The sequence below is a fragment of the Artibeus jamaicensis genome, unplaced genomic scaffold (genome assembly GCF_021234435.1).
Source record: "Artibeus jamaicensis isolate MK-2021 breed Jamaican fruit bat unplaced genomic scaffold, CSHL_Jam_final scaffold_847, whole genome shotgun sequence".
Classification (NCBI taxonomy): domain Eukaryota; kingdom Metazoa; phylum Chordata; class Mammalia; order Chiroptera; family Phyllostomidae; genus Artibeus; species Artibeus jamaicensis.
The window spans coordinates 959673-985427 of NW_026522057.1; the positions used below are offsets into that span (position 1 = coordinate 959673).

Here is a 25755-nt window from a genome sequence, read left to right on the forward strand (position 1 = left end):
CAGGAAGCCCAAGATTCCACTCTAAGATCTTTAAAGACAAATCCAGACCAGATTTTTTTTTTTTTTTACTGTCTTTATTTGAGAAGTCAAAACTGCAGATGGGTAACAATTCCAAGTGTTGATATATTTCAACCTTTCTGTACAGAAAATAATACAACTCAACCAACCAGCCTCTCCAGTATGTCCAACCACATTCAGAGGACATCAGAGTCAGTCCCACCTTCTGACCAGAAAGCTCAAGTGTCTACAATCAGCACACCAGTTTTCCTCAAGATCATTTCTGCCCTCCCTAAATTTCTTTACAGGTGTTTCCCCTACTCCCCCCAGGACAGGATCATGGCCTTACTTGGAGAATTGGGGAATAAAACACAGGTTCCACCCAAGGCCTGGCTTAGAGGCTGTTACCAGCTCATAGAGCCCATAACATAGCACCAGCACCGAAAAGCAAGATCTTTGCCAAGTCTTGTTTTTGTGGCCCCCGTCCAGGGACAGCACCACTGAAGGTCTGCACAACAGCCAGGTCCAGTTAAGTATTTAAAACAGAAAAATATAGCACCATTGGGCCAGCAGCCACACTTGATTCAATCATCTACACATTAAACAGGTATTTGGATTAGAACTTTCACAGAGATCAGTACAGAAAGGGGGGAAAAAAGTACCTTTGGCCACTATATAAAACTGGAGTGCTCCAAGGCACAGATTCAGCCAATATTTAAGAAAGAAAAATCATCAAAGCCTCAACCTTTGCGTACAATCTTTATTGAAGTTATACAAAAAGAATCCCCCAACAGTGAAAAAATACATTATATACAAAAACACTTTCCCTTGGAAGGAAGACTCTGTTCCCTCTTAGCATGCAGTGCTTTCAACTGTAGCTCCAGCCTCCACTGTGCCCTCCACTGCTGCCCGGCTTTCAGCCTGATTCTCAGCCTGGAAGATAAACAGGGAGCCTGGGCATAAGTGACCCTTGTTTAAGTCATTCTATCTTATATACAACTGAGTAGGCCTCAGTCAGAGGAAGTAAACAGGTCCCCTAAACTTTGCTTTGCTCCCTACACTAACAGGGCAGTGGCTGAAGTGTAAAGCCAGTTTGTTACATATTCTGTAATAGGGTTGACAGAGCCAAAGTTCAAACATTACATGGAAATGAAAAAGTAGAAGTGACCCAATGGCCTTGCCAATTAAGTGTCTTCTCATACATTCAATTGGGGGGGACCTGCAGTATGTACATAGGTTCCATGGGTCAGTGAGACACCCTATTTTCTATAACCAAACTGTTTTCTGCATAACCTCATTGTTTTTATGAGAGTTACAACTCAAGCAATCCAAACAGGCTCAAGGTGGGAAACATGCACTTGGGAGACTGGTTTCCCCAGGCCCTGAGAACAAGGGGAAATGAGGCAAGAGTCCAAGCCTTGCTTAACTGCCCACCTCCTCCTCCATGTTTTCTGAAACTTCATTTCCACTGGAGACTGCATCCCCACTGCCTCCGTTCACCTCCGGCTCTTGTTTGGCTTTCTTTGCATCATCTTTGCGAGGGCTCTCTTCTTCTGGTTTCCTCTAAAGATACAATTGTATAGTCTTCACAAATGTGCTTAATGTTTTCAACAAAAAAATGCAATTGCAAGACACTTCAGGAATGGCTGAAAGAAAACTGACCAGATTCCTAAAATGTGCTGACTGGACCAATCCACAATAGCTTTCCTGATAGTCCTGGGGCGAGGAAGAGTATGCAAGAGTATTTCACTTGCTTCAAGAGGTATGCAAGTGAAAACTATCTTTACTTCCAAATCCTCACCACCTTTGCAAATACCTTTGCACCAGGTATTAGGAAAGGTACTTCCTTGTGTACTGGGGGGCCAGGGAGAAGACTGCGTTTGTGTGTAAATTTACCTTCTTTCTGACAAGGTGAGAAATATCAGTCACACAATTCGATGAAGAAGCACCATCTGTTGGCTTTCTACTAGCAATCTGGCAAAAAGAAAGCCTCTGTTAGCAATGTACAGCTATTTATAAGACAAAAAGTAAGTCTTCCCTGGTTGGTGTGGCTCAGTGGATTGAGCGTTGGCCTGCAAACCAAAGGGTTGCCAGTTCATTTCCAGTCTAGGACACATGCCTGAGTTGCGCGCAACAGGTCCCCAGTAGGGGGCGTGAGAGAGGCAACTGTACACTGATGTGTCTCTCCCTTTCTCCATTCCTTCCCCTCTCTAAAAATAGTCTTTTAAAAAATTATCTTAAAACAACCCCCCCAAAACTCCAAACATCCTAACATTAAGTTACTCCCCAAAACAAAAAACACCTTAATACTCACCATGGAAACTGAAGAGCCTCCTCCACTAGGAGTGAAGCCAGAAGTAGAGCTCTCTACCTGTGAACGAGAAACCACAGTGGGTCCCAGGTTTTACCAGGTTGCCCATGGTCCTACAACAGGTACCCATCAACCAAGCAACTTATTAATACCTCAGACACTAGTGGCCTCCATATGATAGCAACATCTTCTACCCACCTACCCATACCCACCAGATGCGTCACCCCCGAACCTAGGGCACAGACAGAGTATAGATATTAAACTAAACCCTCCATATCCTATCATCACCCTGACACCCTCGCACCCAAAGGCAGAGCCACACAATATGCGGCTAAAAGCCTTCAATACCTCACTAACCTACACAGAGGAGCTCTTAAGAGATAGAAATAATAAAATACTGTTTTTCTTACCATTAGAAGTAGCTTAACAAAAAGATACAAATGAGACAACTAAGGCTAAGTTAAGCAAACGTGTCCATGGTCACATAGAGTAAATAGCAAAGAATAAAAAGTCAAACCCAGAGTATATTCTCTTAAGCCTTATACTAACATGTTCCCTCTTACCTCCAATTCCCTAGAAACCAAGTTATAACTAAGATTCCTAGCAAACAGAACACTAACAGCATGATGCCTTAAATGATACGGAACATACTGCCCTGGCTGCTGTGGCTCTGCGGATTGAGCACAAGACTGTGAACCAATGGGTCGCTGGTTGATTCCTGGTCAGGGCACATGCCTGGGTTGCAGGCCAGGTCCCCAGTGGGTGGTGCATGAGAAGCAACCACACACTGATGTTTCCTTCCCTCTCCCTTTCCCTCTCTAAAGATAAATACTTAAAAAAATGATATTGAACATGCTATTATCAAAACTTCAAAAGGAAATGAAACCAAACCAACCAGAGTTGCTTTCAGAGCCAATTCTGCTACATTCCCACTGCGCTGGGACTCCTTTGCATCTTCTATCTTCTCTCTAATTTCAGGTAGCAGTTCCTTTAGCTCCTCGATCTCTTTCTCATTTTCAGTAGGCAATCCTTCAGCCTCCTTCATCTGCTCACTTAGTACAGCTAAAAGAACAGGCTCAATAAGTTATGAGAAAAGGATCCACTGTTTTAACCCTGTCAGTTATTGGATCCATCAAGGTTGTTGTGAAAACAGCTGATGCTCACTCACCCATTCTCTTCTCAATGACTTCAATAGATTTGCTGAACTGTGCCACTGCCTCATCATACTGAGAGTTGTACCCATAGGCCAAGCCCAGCTGGTAGTGGGTCTCTGCAAGGAGACGGTCATGGGCTTCCAGGTATTGCTCTTGCAGGTTTAGGCAAGCCTGGAACTCCTCCACAGCTTGGACATAGTTCTCTAATGAAGAAAAAAGAATAGCAACCAAATGAATAGTATTTAGTATTACAGTATTTCTAAATTTTACACCATTCTGATCCCCCAGTTTATGTTTCATCTATCTCTATAGTATCCCTATGACTCTTATTAAAAAATATCAAAATGACTTAAAAAAAAAAAAACTAGTAAAAGACTTTTAGTACAAGTACCTTAAGAATAGACTACCCACTGTTCTAGGGACCATAGGGAACCCAAATCTACTGTCTTTTAAAAGCCAACTGCCCATAATTTATAATCAAGCTTGATTTTAATTTGAAAAAGAATGGGTTGGGGGCAGTGGTTGTCGGGGGAGAGTAAAATGGAAAATGCATTACCTGATTCAACACTAACTTCTCCAAGTTTAAGATGCGCCTGTGCAGCATAAAGCTGAGCTTCTTTTGTTTCTTGCCTAAAGGTAAAAAATGATCAGAAACCTTAAGAGCATTTGTCTAAACCTAGCTTGTTTCTATTTTCAACCACCAAGCTCCCAACTGGAACTTTGAAGCACCAAAAGTTTTTTTACCTTTTAAAAATGATCTTTGCTAAATCCAGCATATCCCAGGCAAGCTCTAGGTTCCCAATCTCCTCCTCTTCATTTTCTTGAAGCGACTAGAGTATATTCAAATCACTGGTATTAGACAGAAGTATAAAAGACAGGCATCTTCAGATTATAGACCTAAATATTGGGTTGGCCAAAAAGTCCATTTAATTTTTTCCATAAAAGACATATTTTTCGTTTTCACCAATAACTTTACTGATTTGGATATTTTACATGTCGGATCTCTCCCACTATTGGCTTCCATTGGGTAGAGGCCAGGGCTCCTGCTACACATTTTCCAATGATAAGGCAGCCTGTATTTTGGCTAAAATGTCAGTAGTGCTAAGAAACTTCACAAACCACGGCTGATGTGTTGGATTAAGTCACAGCACCTTCTCCATACATTGCACAAATCTTTTTGTTTCAGTTGCATTTTTACTTTCCTGAAAATGATAAAGCGTAATATGCCAAAAATGTAGCACATTTTCTTCCATGTTCAATATTAAACGGCTGCATAAAAATCCACCAATTTCGTGTTTTAAGCTCATGCTGAGATGACAGCTGTCACAATACAATCTAACAAATCTGTTTCAAATGAAGTTAAAGATAACTAAGCACTATTAGAGCCACTGCACAGAACTAAACAAACCTTTTGGCCAACCCAATATAAACAGCTATGTGTAACAATCACACCTATACTAACTAGTAAACCACAGTCCTACAATAAGAAATCAGACAATGATGCTTAACAAATAATAATTTACCTTGTTTTCAAGAACTGAATCATTTGGTGCTTCTTCAGCCTTGTCATTTTCTTTATCCTCCTCTTCTGAGCCCTCGGTTTCTGCAAGCAAAAATTCCTCAGTATTGAGAGTACTAAGGATATCTTCTGACTGACTAGTCAGAGAGTCCATTAAACATCTGTGAAATAATCTATATTCTGAGGAAAGACAAGGCAGGTGCTAAGCCAAATCAGCCAACATTTGAACTGGATGGATATGAATAAGGCCAGTAAGTAGAGTCTAAATTCAAGTCTAATCTAAACTTAGATTGCATTATCTTGTAGTGACTATGGCTCAGACCTTCAACAATCAAAGGCCAAAGGCTTCTCCTTTTAAAGTCAATCTGGATCATTCACATGAATAAAGATTAGCTATTGCTTCTTATTCACTGGCTAGAAGCTCCTGTCTACTAAGGCAGAAGCAGTTGGAGGCATCCTCAGCCAGTGTTCCTAGCATCTTTAAGCCACTTGTTAGATAATACTAATAGGCTGAGAAATACCAAAAGTTAAGTTACCCCAGTCAATTCAGAGTAAGAATACCAGACAGACTAGCTTTCTCAAAATAAAGCTGTGGAGAGAATAGCATAGCCTTTTTATCAACTCTCACCAATGAGCAAGCTACATACTCCAGCCAGCTTTAGCATGTATAGAATTTAAAGAGTGCCACAACCAGTTATTTTATTCTAGCAACATGTTAAAATCTGCAACTATGATAACACCTGATTTTATCACATGGACATACAAGTCAATGCCTATTAAGGACAGGCTACTGATATGTCTACATGTTGCACATAAAGTTCAGAATGTCACATTGATTAAATGGGCTTTTGGGGTACAATTTCTCTATAGCAAACAAGCCCTGTTATCTCAAGTGGCTTGCTTTTCTCCTATTTCTATGGTCTATGTAAACTTCCAAGTGGTCTGTATACCTAGTTTTCCTCATGTTATACTAGATAAGTGATTGTTTTGACTAGACAATGAAGCCTGTCCTCCAGCAGATTTTGTAACAGCAAGTGAAATAAAAGCTACATAGGCTCATAACAGATTTTCATTGCTTCTAGAGACAGGAAGGAAAGGGAGAGAGAAAGAGAAGTATCTACTGGATGTCTTCTTGTATAAGCCCCAACCAGGGATCAAACTCACAACCTTAAGATCTATGGAATGACACTCCAATCAACTGAGCCTAATGGGCCAGGGCCTACACTGTTCTACACAATCTGGTATCTCTTCCTACACATATCAGAATGTTAGAAGATGACATCTAATTTGGCATAAAGTATCTAATTATTTGTAATTTTACACAAATTTTTAAATTAAAATTACTACAACATGAGAAAATTATCAGTTTTTCTTGAGGAATCTGTGTTATAATGGAATAATGTTCATGAAATAATGGAGAGGGAGCTACGTTAATCAGAAAGCCATTATTTTAAGACACTGCAACTTGGTAACTTGCACCCAAGAATGTCCAGAGAGTTGTTAAAATATTTTCCAACTCCCTTGAAAATGGAATCTTAGGCCCTGGCTGGCGTAGCTCAGTGGATTGAGCGCGGCCTGTGAACCGATTCGATTCCCAGTCAGGGCATACACCTGGGTTGCAGGCCAGTTCCCAGCAGGGGATGCATGAGAGGCAACCATACATTGATATTTCTCTCCCACTCTTTCTCCTTCCCTTCCCCTCTCTTGAAAAATAAATAAATAAAAATATATTTTAAAAAAAAAAAGAAAGAAAAGAAAATGGAATCTTATGGTATTCTCCTTATAATCACACTTCAGGGAAAAATAAAGACACCATATTATAATATTTCTCTGATCTTGTAACCTAAGGCAAAATAAAGGCAATCTGCTGATTCTCTAGTTATCCCAAGCACTCTCACAGGATAGTCTGAAAACCACTACTGATCAACCAGTACAGTCCATCTGGGCCTGGCCAAGCTTTATGCCCAGTATTAAGACTATTCATTTACTAGTCATATCTAGCATGACATTAGAAAAAAACACGAGACCAATAATCTTTATTATTAGGGACATAGACAGTCCAAGAGGTGGTAGAAAATGGGGTTTTAAGAGAAAAATCACAAAATTTCTGCACACCAGTGTTGCCACATAAATTCCTGATAGGAGGCCCCGATTAAGGGAGAGGATAAAGGTTGCTTTCCTCAGTGTGAGGTTGCTTATGAAGAGCAATACATTCAAGTCAGATCTAGGGTTGGAGTCCAGTATTACACCTTACCATTTGACCCTAAACAAGTCATGTAACCCTAAGCCTCAACTTCCTGTCACTATAACTGGAGTAATACTACTTATTATCTAGCATTGCTTTGGAATCAAAAGTAATATATGTGTGAGAGAGCTCTAACAATGAATTTAACTTTTGATCCAGATGATAGTTTTTGAACAAACTGTAGAGAAACATGACATCTCAAGTGTAGCTTATTATTGAAAGCCCAACTTAAGAGAGAGCCAACAGAACTTTTTACTTTTACTATCCTTGCTCAATATTACTAAAGACCAAGGCATGGGAAGTTTTTTAGTCCTGGCCGGACTGGTAGTGCAGCTGGTCAGAGCATCATCCCAATATGCTAAGGGTACAAGTTCAATCCCAGTCAGGGCACATATAAAAACCAACCAACGAATGCCTAAATAATTGCAGTAACAAACTGATGTTTCTCTCTCTCCCACACTCTCCTACCGTCCCCTCTACAAAGAATTTTAAAAAATGTAAAAGTCATGGGAGTTTTTTAAAATTGAGGAATCCAGCCCTGTACTTTTCCCATAAATAACTCCTAAAGCCCATAAACAGCCCAATGGTGATACCATTTACCCAGATTCACTTCTGGTTACCATGCCTTTGCTGGCTGGAGTGCAAGAACCTGCACATAGGTAGAAGTTTATCAAAATGAGCTGTAAATATTGATAACGTATCTTTAAAAATCTATACTTGAGAACTCTTGAAATAACCTGTCAATTATATGAATGATTAATAACCTGGGGTTATTAACAACATTAGATGAACCTTATAAACCAAACTTTATAAACAGTAGAATCCTCAAATGATAGTACAACTCGATTCAGACGTGCCAATTAGGTAATAACTAGAGGCTCATACATCTTGATTAAATTGAATGAAAAGTAGATGAAATAATAACATATAAAGAGAGCATCCACACTTTATAAAATGTTTGAAGTAACGAAAAGTTCATTTTGGCAGCCAAAGCAAGCATGAAATGAACAGAGAAAGAGGACTAATTTATTTAATGTGAACAAGCCTCTATGCACTTCCTAAAGACTAAAATTAAAGAGGGTCACCAGAATTCTTTCACTCTGGTAATACAGCCTTCAAGAGTTAACTACCTTCACTTAAATGGCATGCCTGCTTAAGTGCACCAACCAGTTCAATGGATTCTACTGCTCTAAACCTGCTTCCTAAAGCAGAGAAAAGGAACTATAACAGTAAGTAAAACAATCCAGAGGCATGCAAGTGAACATCCATTCAGCATTCTCTGCCAGCCTAGCCCACTAATTCTCTACCCACCCCAATATATCCCCATCTACCTTTATTGGCTAGTATGGTACAAGTTACTAATAGCTAGCCAAGCCTCAGAAACCAGAGAAGGACTATTTTGCAGTTAGTAAAAGCGTTAGTTCATAAGCCAGCTAAAGGAGACTTACTTTTGATTTAACTTGCTCGACTTATTACATCCTTCTTAATCTACCCCCATTTTCATTTAGTCCTTCCCTAATCCAAAGGCAGACGGAAAATCCTGAATGGAAGGCTGACTTTTACCCATGATTAGTGAGTCAAATCCAGAATGTACTCCACCCACTGCAGCTCTTGCATATCCCGGTTACCTTCACCCTCTTTCATCTGTTCTTCTCTCTCTCGTGTTTCTTCATTAGCAGCTATCTTAACTTTGTCTTCAGGGGATTTCTCAGTAGCTCCCTGAGCTACCTTGGTCTCAAACCCATCTCCAGCTGCCCCAGACTCTTCTACAGACAGCTTAGTCTCCGCCTGGTTAGGAACCAGCTCTGCCCTGACTTTCTCTTCTAGTCCTGAGCCATCTTTTCTTCCTGCCAATCCTTCTGCACTAGTCTCTGGTTCAACAGGTGTCTGATCTGCAGCTGACAGTCCATTGACTGCACCATCCTTAGGGAGAACTGTGGCCTCCTGCCCAGGTTTCTTGGAGTCTTGTGATCCATCTTCGACAACCTCTGTTGTCACCTCTTGTGGCTCTTCAGCAGGAGGCACTTCTTCATCTATCAGCTTCTCAAGAACAGCTTTTCCTGGATCACTTTCAGAATCAGCTACCTGTTCCTTTGGCTCATCCCCACCCTCATCCACTGGCTTGACTGTTGAATCTATAGCCTCTGTTTCTACCTCCACTGCAGTGCCCTGCTCTTCTATAGTCAAAACAGGCTGTTCTTCTGAAGCTTCTTTTGGCTTCTCTTCTATGCTCACAATTATTTCTCCCTGCCGTGGGTTTTCCTGACCTCCTTTTTCTCTGTATTCTTCTTGGATGACAGTTGCAGAAACAAATTTTCCTTCCTCAGCATCTAGTGCTCCCTTTTCTGGCTTCCCAGAAGTGACCTCAGCTTCAACTGGTCCTTCTGGTGCTGCTGCTCCCTTTGCCTCTTCAGTGATTTCAGTTAAGTGATCTGGAATTGATTCAACTTTTTCCTGTAGCTCCTCTGCAGGCTCACTGATATCCATGTCTTCTCCATCCATCTCCACTTCAGCCTCCTGTTCTTTATCAATTTCAGGCTTTACCAGAGACTTCTCTTGTTTTTTTGCTTCTTCTTTTTCTCCCATGGCGTCATAAACCTGTTCTCTCAACTCTTCCCTTGCTTCCTCTACATGGTTAAAGAACATGAAGCATAAACATGTCTTCGAGTTTAATGATAAAGGCACAAATGGAAACTAAAAATACATTCCCTTTAAACCCTTGAAATAGCCTAGCTTAATTTTTAGCAGATGACCTACAAATTATATGCCCCCTTGAGAAAAGCAAAGGGAAAGTCCCATCTAGCAGAGCAACTTATTGCGAAAGAAAATGAAGCTCCTTAAATTAGATGTTTTACTTAAGCACTCTGATTATTAATTAGGTGGAGATGCCAAGTTTCACATTCTCCTCTAAACATTATAGCTAGAAGCCAATTCAGCTAAGAAATAAACATTTAAATTTCTTACACACAAAAAAGGTAAAAGGGCTCTGAAACCACTAGAATTAAAATAACTGAGCTTCACAGACTTTTAAAATTTAGCCATCCTTTTACAAAAGCCTGCACTCAGTTTCTGTAATCTGCTACCTCCACGAGATGCAGGTTATTGCCCACACATCTTAAGAGAGAGACCATCCGGGATAGGGAGGAGCCTTATTTCTGTCACTTATACACAAGAAATATACGTCGCATCTCTTGAATGCCACATGCAACTCCACATACCATCTATGTTATCATTATTTTCTACCAGAGATTCTTCTGTTTTTTCTCCTTCCTCTTCTTCCACATGCACACCTTCCAGGGCGTTTCCCAACACACCATTCTCCATTCTAGGAGAACAAAAGGAAAAAACACAAAAGGTATAACTGGCTAGAATGTAACTATCTTTGAAAGACAGAAATTGTAGTCCTCTATTATAAAAGCAACAGAAGAGTAAGCAAGTGCAGAGAATATAAACTAGGTACTCCTGAAAAACTTCTTACATATATTAAGGCTGTAAGAGTACTGAAGGAAATAATCATCTTTCACCCAGTCACCTGAAAAGTGCTGATGACTTTTATCAAAGTAACAAAATTAGAATATATTTCCTTTACAATAGGGCCATAATATTTCTCAGTTATCATATCCATTGACTAAATGGCTAAAAAACATTCTGGTAAGACTTTCATGACAAATCACTAGAACACTCCACAAAATTGGAAAACTGGCCAGAACTGAGATTAACTAGATCACAAATAATTTGCAAGTTTTGTACACCCTCAATGTATTTTTTTTCTGGTGAATAAATTCTGATGGAAAACACACAACTTTACAATAATTAGATTACATGTTTTAGCCCTGGTTGGTATGGCTCAGTGAACTGAGTGCCAGCCTACAAAGAAAAAGTTCGCTGATTTGATTCCCAGTCAGGGCATGTGACTGGGTTGTGCACAAGGGGGCACGAAGAGGCAACTAATGTTTCTTTCTCTCCCTCCCCACCTCAAAGTTAAATAAATAAAATCTTAAGAACAAAAAAAGACTTATTTTATTCATTAAACATATTCACTAACTAATGTGTTCAAATTGTCCTTCACTCAGTCCTTGTGAAGGAAAATTATTTTGGACTGGCCGAGAGGGCTTTTAAAGGTTCTCTATATTGGTCTTTAATAAATTACTGACTGTTCACTAAGGAAAAAGCCTGCTTCTAATGACCCCAAAGTCAAAACCTAAGTATAAACTACTCTTTGCATCAAGTGCCTTTCAAAACCTCCATTAGTATTTTATACTCGTTCTAATCTCCCTTAATAAAATCAGTCAGTCACACTTGGATCACGTGAAATCTCAAGCCAGTAAACAATCTTAGCAAACTAAGAAACTAAAGTCTTTTAAAGATTTTATTTATTTATTTTTAGAGAGAAGGGAAGGGAGAGAGTAAGTGCAAGAAACGTTGATGTGCCTGTAGCACACCCCCAGCTGGGGACCTAACCCACACCTAAGAATGTGCCCTGACTGGGAATCCAACCAGTGACCTTTCAGTTAGCAGGCCGGTACTCAATGCACTGAACCACACCAGCTAGGGCAAGAAACTAGTTTTTAAATAGACCATTATGGTGATACAAAGTACTGTACTTTTACACTGGCTTGGGTTGCTCAGTTGGTTAGAGGACTGTCCCCATATGTCAAGGTTGCAGTTTTGATCCCTGGTGAAGGCGCATATAAAAACCAACCAATGGCCCTGAATGGCTTAGCTGACTGGTGTGTCATGCCATGACCTAAAGGTTGCTAGTTCAATTCCCCATCAGGGCACATGCCCAGGTTGTGAGCAAGAGATAGCTGACTCATCAGTGTTTCTCTTATATTGATTTCTTGTATTTCTTTCTCTGTCCCCTCCCACCAGGTAAAATATACCTTAAAAAACAAAAATTGCATAAATAAGTGCTATAACAAATTAGTGTTTCTCTCAGAGAAAGCATATTTGTTTTCTTTTTTTAGACTTAAAGAGGAACATGAACAAAAAACATTCTACTTATAAATGCAGCTTGAAAGACATACCTTGCCAACTCTAGGAGTGATTTCCCATAGAAAAAAAATGCTTCTCCACACTCATTAGCCGTCTCTCCATACTTCTTACCCCTATAAAGAGAATATATATCTAAGATTTGAATTAACATCTACTCCAAAACATTTATTTCTAGCTCTTTAATTATGGCATTCCTCCAGTAACACATTCTATAGAACTAATACTTCCCTCTCTCTTGCTTTTCAATCAAGGTCAAAGGGACCTTGACCTAAGAAATAACACACGAAGTTGTTGCCTGTTCTTCCCCTGTATGTATCATAATAATTGTCTTCAATGTCATTTGAAACAATTTTGTTAGTTTGCACGTGACAGCTGTCATATCAACATGCATTATTATTTTCTTAAAGCTTTTATTTGTTTACTTTTAGAGAGAAGGGAAAAGAGGGAGAAAGAAAGGGAGAGAAACATTGACTAACTGACTCTCACATGCCCCCAAATAGGGAGGGACGTGGCCCTCAACCCACGCATGTGCCCCGACTGGGATCTGAAGCAGTGACCCCTTGCTTCACAGGCTGGCACTCAATCCACTGAGCCACACCAGCCAGGGTCATCATGCATTTTGTTTTAAAGGATAACATCTATCCATCTATCTATCTTTAGAGGGGAAGGAGAGAGGGAGAGAAACATCAATGTATGGTTGCCTTTCGTGCATCCCCTGCTGGAAACTGGCCTGCAGGGAAACAGCCTGCAACCCAGGCATGTGCCCTGACTGGGAATTGAACCGCGATCCTTTGATTCGTATGCCCACACTCTATCCACTGAGCTACACCAGCCAGGGCTTCATCATGCATTTTTTAAAAAACTTAACAAAATTGGTGAATTTTGGTACAGCCATTTTAACATTGAACATGGAAGAAGACACATAATATTTATGTGTCTTGTGCGTATTATGCTTTATTATTTAAAAAGGGGGAAAATAGAACTGAAATGCAAAAAATAAAAATAAAAATAAAATTTTCTGCAGTGTGTAGAGGTGCTGTGACTGACCAAATATGTCAGTGGTGGTTTGCAAAGTTTCTTGGCACTACTGACATTTGGCCAAATAATTCTTTGCTGTGGGGCTGTCTTATGCATTGGAAGATGTTTAGTAGTACCCCCGGGCCTCTGCCCCCACTACAAGCCAAATTGGAGGAGATAGCCAACATACGTAAAATATCCAAATCAATAAACTAATTGGTGAAAATTAGAAACCTTTTTTATCTTATGGAAAAAACTATATGGACTTTTGGCTAACCTAATGTAAGAAAGATTTCTTCAATTCAGCTTTGGTTAATACAATCAACTAATTAAAAATGATTACTTCAGGCCCTGGCTGATACAGCTCAGTGGATTGAGCACAGGCCTGTATACCAAAGGGTTGCCAGTTTGATTCCCAGTCAGGGAACATGCCTGGGTTGTGAGCCAAGTCCCCAGTAAGGGGCACGTGAGAGGCAACCACAAGTTGATATTTCTTTCCGTCTCTAAAAATAAATAAAATCCTTAAAAAAAAAATTACTTCAACTGCTATTGGGAATAGTGACTTAGAGGAAAGTAGCTCAAACCAAGTCACAGACCAAAATGCTAATGCTTCAAGATTTTAACTTTCTCAGAGTACAAAGGTACATTCAAGTCTTTGGTTAAAATAAATCAATCTTCAGGCACTAAAGCTAACCCGCTTCCTCAAAATATAGATAACTATGGTCACCTAGTAGTAACTACCAAATTCATAGCTGTTATAATACATAACAAAGTGCTAAGAGTCTATCAAAATTACTATGCTAATAATAACATTAGTGGCAGGTCAGCCAACCATCATGGCTTGCTTGGGATTGAGTTTCCTCAGGGAAAGAACTTCCACTGCTAAAATTGTAAAAGCCCAGGAGCAAACTGGGGCAAGTTGGTCACTCCAATTAGCAGCAATGAAAACTGATTACCTTACTCAGGAAGATCAAAGGCTAATAAAATTGTTCAGTTACATGTAGGTTTCAGTTATTAATTTGTATATAAAAAAACCAATCTCTTAATAAACTCTTGTGTTTTGTTTCTACTTCTTGTAAAACAACCTTTTATGACTCAAGTGTATTAGGAGCACAGTATCACATAGCAAAACATAGTACTTACAAAAGACTAGCTGCTTCCTGGAATGCATTGACAGCAGCTGGAATATCTCCCATCACTAGGTGTTTCTGTCCTAAGCCCAGTAGCTTCTTAGCTTCACTATCCACATCCAGACTGCAAGAAAAACATTTTTTTTCAAGTGTCAAGTACTTTTTAAATAAACATTTTTTGGGGAAACCCGCTACATTTAAACCATAATTTCTTTAAGCCCATGATCTATTCTTGGAAAGCTTAGCCAACTCACATTTATCACTACGAAAGCAAAAGAAGGCAACATCACCAGAACTGGATGTTCACTCTTAATTAATATAGAAAGTTGTGCTACCTAAAAGAAAAATTAGCCCTGAGTGGCGTGGTTCAGTGGGTTGGGTGTCGTTCCCTCAGACCTAAGGCTATATACACTGACTTAAAAAAAAAAAAGTTCATAGCTGTAGCCTGCTTGGACTCAGCCCATGGGATCACAGCATCCTGTCCCAAATAAACACTCTTAATTGGAAACAAACAAACGTATGTGTTTACAGGTTGAACAGGATCAATGTAACAAGAATATAAATTTTATATATAAGCACAAAAATTGTCAAAATTAAGAGATACAAAAATATATACTACACAGCAGCAAGTATTTTAAAAAATGGGTATTATCAGCCAAAATATTTTGTGGCTTCCCCCAACAGAGTACATTTTGTCTATATTACCTACATGAGTATAACTCTGCTCAAAACTGCTAAGCAATCATTAGTTAAGACAAGAAATAATCCCAGGTGGATATACAAAGAATGAATTAAAACTTTCTGCCTTTGTGGAACATATCTTCAGGGGGAAAAAAGGCAATGTCTTTCAATTATGAAAGTTTTGATCTTCCGAAGGGATGTTGGGGCTCCCAAGGGTGTATAGATTATACACTGAGAACTGCTGAATAAGAAATTGACCGAAATCTAAAAGAGAATTCAAGGTCTGTCCAGAAAAAATACAGCTATTGTTAATATTAATGAGCACAACATCCACGTAACCTGGCAGACAAGGAGAATAGACTGGAATGTGCATGTGTGAATAATGATGACTTCACTGTGCTAGCCAGTGGGGGTGGTAGATACCATTGAGTAAGCAGAGCAAGGAATCTGCACCTAACTTTGCGTTAAGTTTCAACATTCCTCTGCAGAAACTATACAGATGATTCAGAAGGCTGCATCAGTCTCTGTGCAGTTTTTGACAAAACACCGAATCACTGAGGTGACTCTGTCCCCGTACAGCCCAGATTTGGCACCCTGCGACTTCTGGCTCTTCCCAAACTAAAATCACCTTTGTAAAAGAAGACATCTCAGACCATTAGTGAGATTCAGGAAAATATGACAGGGCAGCTGATGTCAATTGGGTAAACTGCATGAGGTTGCAAGGTGCCTAGTTTGAATGGGACTGAGGCGTCACTGTCCTATGTACAATGGCTCTTGTATCTTGTTCAATAAATATCTCTATTTTTCATATTGCATGGCTGATTACATTATGGACAGACCTCACATGTGGGTATCGATTAATGCCAGAGGGTTAAGAAATTTCTTTCACTAAACAAACAACAACAACAACAACAAAACAAACATGACAGCTACAGGGAGTAGAGGTAGGGAGGTAAAGAGGTGGTAGAGGTGAGGAGGTAAGGGGGGAGGTAAGGTGGGGATTGAGCAAAAAGGACTCACGGACAACAGTGTGGTGACTGCTAGTGGGCAGTGGAGGAGGTGTAAGGGGACTAAATGGTAGAAAAACATAAATAAAGATTAAATTAAAACAATAATAAACAACTAAAACAAAGTAAAACCATCAAGTAAGAAGTGATGGTATTGAATGCTTAAGAAAATGTTAAGAAAAACTATGTTAGCAGAACAGCAAAGTAACTTGACCAGGAATGTGCTGTAACTGCCAGATAATAAGAAACATGTCACTGGACACTTCAGGTGTCCTGGTCAGACAGTTCAGTTGGTTAGTGTGTCATCCTGATAAAGCAAGGTTACAGTTTGATCCCCGATCAGGACTCATACAAAGAACTAATGAATGCATAAATAAGTAGAAAAAAAATCAATGTTTCCCCTCTCCTTCCTCTCACTCTATACGCATTCATAACTGTGTATCAGCACAGTGTTATTTACCACTATGCTCAGTCCCAAAATTTAAATACTATGGTATATCCCAAGGATAACCCTCTAAAAAGCTTATGTCAATGTGTGTTTAAGACCAATAACGAGTAGTATTCCTTCTACCCCCAAACTAGACAGACTCAAATTATTACGTAGTATATCTAGAAGGCATAGTTTAAAGAACCAAAATGACAACGGGATTTTAGACACAACACGAAAACATAAAATAATACTCTTAAAAAACATGTGCAGATATTCCTCAAAAGGATGAAAGAGAATTTCAAATAGTGATTCTCAATTGAAAGGAGCTTAAGAAACATCAAGAAGCTTTCCCCAAACACAATAACTTAGCTCTGGCTGGTGTAGCTCAGTGGATTGAGCACGGGCCTGTGAACCAGAGGATCGCAGTTTGATTCCCAGTCAGGGCACATGCCTGGGTTGCAGGCAGGTTCCCTGCAGGGGATGCACTACAGGCAACCATACATTGATGTTTCTCTCCCTCTCTCATTCCCCTCTAAAGATAAATAAATAAAATCTAAAAAACAAACAAACAAAAAAACACAATAACTTGAATTCTTTTTTTTACACCTAAGATTTTTTTTTTTTTTTTAAGAGATGGGAAGGGAGGGAGAAAGAGAGGGAGAGAAATGTCAATCAGTGTGTGTGGTCGCCCCTAAGGTGTCCCCAACTGAGAACCTGGCTCACAACCCAGGTATGTGTTCTGACTGAACACATATGACCTACAATCAAATCTGCTACCCTTTGGTTTGCAGGCTGGCACTCAATCTACTGAGCCACACCAGCCAGGGCACAAATCTGAATGCTAACTGAAGATTACCAAATAAAATCTCTAGAGATGCAACCCAGGCATATCTACCTTTTAGATAAGTTTTCTAGTTATTACCTTGAGTTAAAAACCATGGTCACATCAAGATGGGGAAGTTACATGGAAATAGATGTGGGCTCAATATAAAATTTAAAATACTTAGCCCTGGCTAGATAGTTCAGTTGGTTAGAGCATCAACCTGATTCACCAAGGTTAGGTCCCCAGTCAGGGCACATACAAGAATCAAACATTGCTTCTGGGCTTTTTGCTAAGACCAAGTGAAGAATCAGAAAGTGATTGCGTAAGTAAGTGGAGCAACAAATCGATGTTTCTCTAAAAATTAATGGGAAAATTTTTTAATGGAAAAAATTTTTATTTTAAACTTTTAAACTAAAATAATGACAAAACTGAATACAGCAAGCTTACAAAAAAGACATCTATAACAGCAGAAGTTTCAAAGAAAGAATACATTAGTATTTGTCAGGCATGTTGTATACTGAATAAGCAGCACAACTAAATAACTTTCACTTCTAATATTATAAACAAATGCAAAACACTGAAGACATCATTGTCAGGACTCCATACTCTAAATCATAAACAAGTTAACTTGATATTTAGTCTTATTTGGCCCTGGCTGGTATAGATCAGTGGATTGAACACGGGCCTGCAAATCACACGATCGCAGTTCGATTCCCAGCCAGGGCACAGGCCTGGGTTGCGGGCCAGTTTCCAGCAGGGGACTCATGAGAGGCAACCATACATTGATGTTTCCCTCCCTCTCTCCCTAAAGATAAATAAAAACAAAATAAAAAGCTTAAAAAAATATTTAGTCTTATTTGTTACCTATTAAAAATGAGCCCTGGTTGGTGTCTCAATGAGCTGAATGTCAGCTTGCTAGCCAAAGAGTCACTGGTTTGATCCCTAGTCACTGCACATCCCTGGATTGTGGACCAATTCCCCAGTAGGGGGTGCTGGAGAGGAAATCACACATTGATGTTTCTTCCTCCCCTTCCCCTCTCTAAAATCTTAAAAAAAAAAAAAAAAAAAAAAAAAAAAAAAAAGGTGGGGGGTGGGGTGGGGTGGAAAAAAAGAAAAACTGATTTGACCAGGCAAGCCTGGGGAAGGAGAAGCCCCCCACTTTTATTCTTTTTCTAAATTTATTTATTTATTTATTTATTTATCTGGAGGGGAGGGGAGGAGAGAAGTATCAATGTTATGGTTGCTTCTGGTGCATCCCCTGCTGGGAACTGGCCTGCAACCCAGGCATGTACCCTGACGGGGAATCGAACTGTGGTCTTCTGGTTCCCAGGCCCGTGCTCAATCCACTGAGCTACACCAGCCAGGGCTCTAGGGGAAGCCCTTTAATGGCACTGGTATTATATGGTTCCTTGGGATCTTTTGTGGTCTTGGATGTTTTTTGTTAACTATTACATCATGTGATGCTGGAGAAGGAGTAGTTATCTTGGAGACTTTTAGGATACTGGTTCTGGTTCTATTGCAGGCATAATGATACAAAGCTAAGAATCCAGGAAAGAATCACCAGAGAAGGAATTAAAAATAAAATTTTAGCCCTGACTGGTATAGCCTAATGGACTGAGTGCCAGCCTATAAACAGAAAGGTACCCAATTCAATTCCCAGTCAGGGCACATGCCTGGTTTGGGGGCTAGGTCCCCAGCTGGGGGCTTGTGAGAGGCAAAGTCAGGCAACCAACTGATGTATCTCTCATACACCAATGTTTCTCTCCCTTTCTCCTACCCCTTATCTCTAAAAAATAATAAAATTTAAAGAGAGAAAAAAATAAAAATAAGGGGTTTTATATGTAAGTGCCTACCTTGACCCTAAACAAAAACAAACTAACGAAAGCAGCAAATGAGCAATTGAGCATAAAAACCCAAATACAACTTGTTGATGTCTGTGTGAACAAACCTGAGATCAACTATGTAAAACACTGTATGTAGCATAAGGCTTTCAATGAAGTAAAGCATATGTAAGCTGTAAAAAATAGTAATAATGAAATTGCCTTGAAGTTATATAGCTCTTAAAGGTTTTTGTTCCAGACATAAATCTAATTGTACCATGTAAATAATCTTACCTCTCCACTTTATCTGCAGAGGTAGAAGGAGCAGGAGCATCTTCTTCAATTCTATAATGAAAAATTAGGGGGAAAAATACAAGTGGATGTTACACCAAGCCTGAAAATTAAAGACATTAGGAAATATATACCATTAGTACCCTGGCTGGTATGGCTCAGTGGATTGAGTGCAGGCCCATGAACCAAAGAGTTGCTGGTTCAATTCCCAGACAGGGCACATGCCTGGGTTGTGGGCCAGTTTGCCAGCTGGGGGATTACAAGAGGCAACCCACTGACATGTCTCTCTCTTTCTCTTCTTTATAAAAGTAAGTAAAATAAAATAAAATAGCCCTGGCTGCTGTGGCTCAGTGGATGGAGTGCAGGCCTGTGAACTGAAAATTGCTGGATGAATTGTCAGGTTCCGGGCAAAGTCCCCAGTTAAGGGGGAATGTGAGGGGCAAGCAAAGGATGTTTCCTCTCACACATGATATATCTCCCTCCCTCTAAAAGAAAAGGAAAAAACAAAACGAAAACACCAGTGGGAAAACAGGCAACTTTACCATCATGTAGTAATACCACAGAAGCACTAAATTAGAATTCAAGTGTGCACAGGAAACAAACAAACAAACAAACAAACAAACCCCCCCCTCCCCAAAACTTGAAGTAGGAGAAAAGCTGTAGAAAATAAGTGTTTTTTTCCCCTGGCTGGTGTAGCTCAGTGGATTGAGCACGGGCCTGCGAACCAAAAGACTGCAGTTCGATTCCCAGTCAGGGCACATGCCTAGATTGCAGGCCAGTTCCCAACAGGGGATGCACCAGAAGCAACCATACATTGATATTTCTCTCCTCCTCTCCTTCCCTTCCCTTCCCAAGATAGATAGATAGATAGATAGATAGATAGATAGATAGATAGATAGATAAATAAATGTTTTCCCATACACATAATTACTAAAATCTCCCCAAAAGGTTACAACAACACACAAATAGAACTGAGTCTATTAGTTTTTTGCACCTGTACTTTCTTATTCAGCTACACCATATTTGCGAACATAGATATGTAACATTAAGTGGAAACCCCCCAAAATACCAGAATTCTCTTCTGGAAGGCAGGCCCCCTGTAGTACAGGCTTCCCCCACTAGGTGAGTGTTCTGAAAACCCATCTGTATCAAGTGTACCACCTGATGTTCTTGTGAGAGGCTGAGTTTGGCCTCTGAATTTTTTTTTGAAAATTCTTTCCATGGTTTGTCCATATCATGATGGGTAATTTACAAGCGCAACTGCCCACACCAGACTGAGTGTTCGGCAAACAGTTTTTGACCAAAAAAACACCATGACCCCAGTGCTCTACCCTCCTCCCTAGTCACTGGATCTGGTCCTGAATGATATTTTTGTTTCCCTGGATGAAAAAAGTCCTCAGAGGGAAATGTTTTGTGGATGTGGAAGAGATGAAACAAAAAAGGGCAGAGAAGCATTAAAAGGCAACAAGATAATTGAGTTCAAAAACTTCTGAGCAGTGGAAAAAATGTCTTAATAGGTGTATTGCATCAAAGGGAGGGCACTTTGAAGGCAACTTAAGTTTAAGCATGTAAGAACACAAAACTTTTTTATAAATAAAGTTTGGGTTTTGGGGGGTTCCCCATCATATACGCTTATAGATGAAACAAATAATTAAATGAGCTTACTCAATTTAATAATTAAGTAAACAAATAAATGCAAAGACTAGTAACTACTATGTGATAAGCATTGGAGACAAGCCTCGACAAAACATTTAAGCCGAGGGGACAACTTGTTTAGGAGCACAAAGGCAGAAGAGATTAGATGACAGGGACTAATTGTATTAGAGTCTGAGTCTGAGAACATATTTTAGCAAAAAAAGGTTGTCAGTTACTTTCAGCAGGATCCAAAATCTTTGCTCCTAACTCCTAATCCATTTGTGGATATTATGCTGGTTTACAAATTTTATGAAAATCCCTGAGGAATGGGAGGAAATGGGGTTGAAAATAAGCACAGAGACTTCACAACTAGAGTCAGGGATAAGACGCAATTTAACAGGCAGTACTTTCAGCAGCAGGTAAGCAAGTAGATCTGCCCAGGACTCTGAAATGGCCTGATATCTTTATCCACATTTAAAAAATAATAATCAGTTATGTTCAAATAGAGGTTATTTGGGCCAAATTCTAGCCCAGAGCTTCTCAAATTACCTGTGGTTGAAGGACCAGCTTTTTAATTCCCAATGTGTAAGTGGGGTTTCTATAAAATATTTATAACAAAAACATCAGTAATGTCAAATTTGTTTCTAAACAGACTTTAATTTTTTATACTTATCTCTTTGTAGACCTATAAGAAACAGTTCACAAACCAAAACAATGTGATAGAACACAAGTGTCTAAATAGAATGTAGGCAATAAAAAAAAAAATTAATGCTGCACATATACGTTACCAAGGTTCACACACCAGTGGCAACAATGAAAAAAGAAAAAAAAAGAAAAAAAAAGTTTTGTACCCCACATAGGTGAGGGGTGAGGTGCAATGCTATTTAAGCATTTGTATTACCCAGGATTCAACTTCTGGCCTCAAAACAAGTATGTTAAGTATGTAAGTCTGCCCTGGGTGTCAGCTCTGGCTGGTATGGCTCAGTGGATTGAGCCTCGGCCCGAGAACCAAAGGGGTCACTGGTTTGATTCCCAGTCAGGGCACATGCCTGAGTTTTGTGGCAGGTCCCCCCAGCAGGGAGTACTGGAGAAGCAACAGCACACTGATGTTTCTCTCCCTCTTCCCTTCCTATAAGTAAGTAATTTTTTAAAACGTCAAAATAGCCCTGGCTGGTGTACTCAGTGGATTGAGCGTGGGCCTGAGAATCAGGAGTATCAAGGTTGGATTCCCAGTCAGTGCACATGCCTGGGTTGCAGGTCAGTTCCCAGCAAGGGATGCATGAGAGGCAACCATACATTGATGTTTCTCTCCCTATCTCCTTCCCTTACCTTCTAAAGATAAATAAAATCTTAAAAAAAAAAAAAAAAAAAGGTAAAAATACAGGAAAAATCATGTAATCACCTTTAATTGAACAGCAGCCACTTACTTTAATAGAAAATTCACTATAATCCCCACCATTTCATATTTCCCTATCCAGTCTTCAAGGCTTTACATGCCTAAGCCCTGCTACAGAATGCCAAACTGCTAAATTCTAGCTATTCTTTAGAAATTAGTGAAAGAGAAAGGGGTAGTTCCAGAATTTTTTATTTCTGGTTGGAAACAGCACTATCCAACCAAAATAAGATACAAGAACAGGATCCATTAGTGAAAATTGGGGGGTATGTATTAAGACCAGTTGATTTGAGGTATTTATGGAACAGGAATAACATTCAACAGGCAAATCAGAGCAAACAACAGGTGGCAATATTTCCATTTTACTGAGAAGTAACAACCAATTACAGATGACTTCATAACCTACATGACCCCGCCATCACAACTCATAATATATCTCAATTTCCTATTGACTTTCTGTACTCTCCACCAGGATTTAGCTCTAAGGAAAAAAGTATGTCTAATTTATCCTTGCTGTAGCCTAGCACCAAGCACAAGGCCTGGCAACTAAATCATTACTTGGTAAAACTTTACTATTGAGTTAACCCACTTATTTTTATTTTGACATCTTCTAAAGCAACATTTAAGCATCTCGGGAATTATAAGATAGCAAAACCAATATAGTACTAGTAACATTAGACTTCCTTTTTCTCAACTTCTCACTCCTTCTCACCATTATAATACAAACTATTATATCCTTTATATTTTCCACATAAACGAAAGTTAAAACTAGTTACAGAAAGCTAACTATGAGGACTGATTTAACATTTAGACAATTACTGGTCATTTTAGCAATGTTGTTTAACTGGCAGAAGGAACAGAATCCAAATTGAAATTTTTTTTATAGATGCCAAAACTGTGGTCCAACTTCAGCAATGAAGTTGGTACTAAAAAACCTGAATTGAATCTCATTCCACTTTTTCTCTACTGATTTGGAAGTTATACAAGTTTTTATTCTTTCAAAGGTTATGAATGTATTCTTTCAATGATTATAATGTACATTCTTATTAAAGTCTATAATCAAAAGGCATTTTCTATATCCTCCCTCTTCAATGCCTAAGGTACTGTAACTCTGAATGGCCCCAACCAACTGAAGAATACCACGTTTATTGTTCTCTCAGGCTAGCTAATTAGGTTTTCAGGCAATTTCCTCTTAGGTGGGTAAGGACGTAATAAAAACTTGAAATACTGGAGCTTAACACAGACTCCACAACTTATTATTTTGGAATTTTTGCATTCTGGTCTTGACTCTTCTCACTTTCAAAAGAGAACTATTTCATGGTATACTCATACTCAAATATAAACACTTAAAAAGACCCAAAAAGTGATAGGTGGCACAGGCAGAGATAAGTAAACCTCTGGTAACTGTAAATAAATATTACTAGCACAATCATAAAGTGTAAGGCTATAGACTGAGCAAAAAGGAAAAAGGACTCATGCATATGGACAACTGGGTGATTGCTGGGGGAGGGGGTATAAGGGGACTAAATGGTAAAGGAAAAAATATAACAAAGATTAAACTTCAAAAAAAAGCTTAAGGCTGTGTGGCTCAATGGATTGAATGCCAGCTTATGGACCAAAGGTTCTCTGCTTCAATTCCCACTGGATACATGCCTAGGTTGCCGGCCAGGTCCCTGATTCAGGGTGTGGGAGAGGTAACCAGTTGATGTATTTCTAACACGTCTATGTTTCTCTCTCTCTCTTCCCATCTCTCTATACATACATACATACATACATACATATATACATACCAAGTGTAAAGCTACAGAAGTAAAACATCAACTTACAGCAATGATTCCATGTATAGCGGAGACAGGACCTAACTTCTAAAGTGCACAAAGGAAAAATTAACAAGGCCCCTGAAAACTAAGGGAAGATTGTGAAGTCAGACCTGTTAAACGGAAAAGAGCGTTTGTTTTCTGTAATGAACAGAGTGTTCCCTTCACTATTCAAAAATACCTCTGGCACTGTGCTGTTTTCAAAGCAATCCTGTCTTCTAACATTCCCTCCAGTCATTCTACTACTACTTCGTGCATACTACTGCTCATTCACCAGCAACAAAACACTGCCAGCGCGTAAAGCTCGACGTAGCTGGACAAAGATGCTTCGCATCCCAAAGAAGCCCCAGAAAGTAGCTTGTCTCGCTAACACTCCCAAGTCCAAAGAACCACGATGCTCCCCACCGCAGGCCGATGAACTGGGCTAGCACAAGACAGGTGGCCAAGATACCGCAAGAAACAAGCTTCACCGCGCCCCACTGCGGAAGTCCCAAGCTTAGCCCTAAACAATGGAAGTTTTCCCGCCTCCTCAAGGCCCCGCCCCCCTGCCCCGGACCCGGCGGAGGCAAGCTAACACTGGCGCAAGATCCCGCCCCCGAAAGGCTCCGCCCACCTGGACCCCACGGGTCCATGCTGTCCAGCAAGGCTTTGCTTTTTTTTTGGCGCCAAATCTCTATCGATTATTTTCTCAGGTTGTTCGGGCATCCTGTTGAAGTCACGAGCCAGGAGTGCAGGTAAAGTAGGGGCGTGAGGGCACGCAGGCGCGCTAGGGCCCCACCTCCCCGCCGACAACCCCGGGCAGAGGGAGGAAGAAAAGGGGCTGGCGATGGAGACAGCAGCGGCCGATGCCCCCGGCAAGATGGCGGCCGCGAAAAGCGGGGCAGGGGGCGCCAGCCAACCGGCGTAACTGCTAATGCACGAGGCTCTAGGCAATGGGTGAGCTTCTCCAGTGTCCAGGCCTCCTCGAACAGCGACGGTTACTTATTGGGAAGTAGTCCCTCTAACCCACCGAACTCCCCGCCCGGGCAGCCCCAGTCGGCCACCCCCTCCCCGCGGACTGGTCAGTGCTCAAGCTCTCCGTAGTCCCGCTTACTTGTCGGCAGAAACCAGCTCCGCAGTGATGGCGGCAGTGGCTGTGGACTCTGCGTCCATCGTTCCCCTGAGGTGGTGGGCCAGCGGACAAAATACACCCTGTGAGAAAACAGGGAATTTCGGAAGCCACAGACTTACACAGAGACAGAAAATGGCAGATTAGAGACCCCGCGCGCCTGGGCCCTCTTATATATCAGGGCCCTTCGCCCCGCCCATCCACTTCCGGATCCTCCCCCTCTAGTTTAAAGGGCCAGAATTCAGTCCAGTCTAGATTCCGACTCTGCCGGGTACCATTCCTCTCTGGTCTGCTTTCTCCCCCAAAAGCAACCGTCTCTAGCAAGTCGCGTAAGAACTGGAATCTTAGTACTACAACTCTCGACTGGGAGTCAGCCAGCAGC

General features: G+C 40.3%; 1 protein-coding gene across 2 annotated transcripts; it reads right to left on the reverse strand.

The window, feature by feature from the left end:
• Positions 1 to 739: 739 nt before the first annotated feature.
• On the reverse strand, positions 740 to 25517 carry NASP (nuclear autoantigenic sperm protein). Of its 2 annotated transcripts, XM_037149252.2 has the most exons (15): positions 25359 to 25517; positions 19424 to 19474; positions 14382 to 14492; positions 12254 to 12334; positions 10445 to 10551; positions 8855 to 9853; positions 4986 to 5065; positions 4207 to 4292; positions 4019 to 4092; positions 3477 to 3665; positions 3204 to 3370; positions 2312 to 2368; positions 1894 to 1971; positions 1432 to 1560; positions 740 to 930 (listed from the first exon to the last, which is right to left on the reverse strand). In XM_037149252.2, the coding sequence occupies exons 1-15, from the start codon at positions 25415 to 25417 to the stop codon at positions 850 to 852; spliced, it is 2349 nt and encodes a 782-aa protein (XP_037005147.2). In that variant the 5' UTR covers positions 25418 to 25517; the 3' UTR covers positions 740 to 849. The 2 variants fall into 2 exon arrangements, with proteins under 2 accessions (XP_037005147.2, XP_037005148.2); XM_037149253.2 differs by lacking the exon at positions 8855 to 9853 and having other exon boundaries at positions 25359 to 25508.
• Positions 25518 to 25755: the final 238 nt, after the last annotated feature.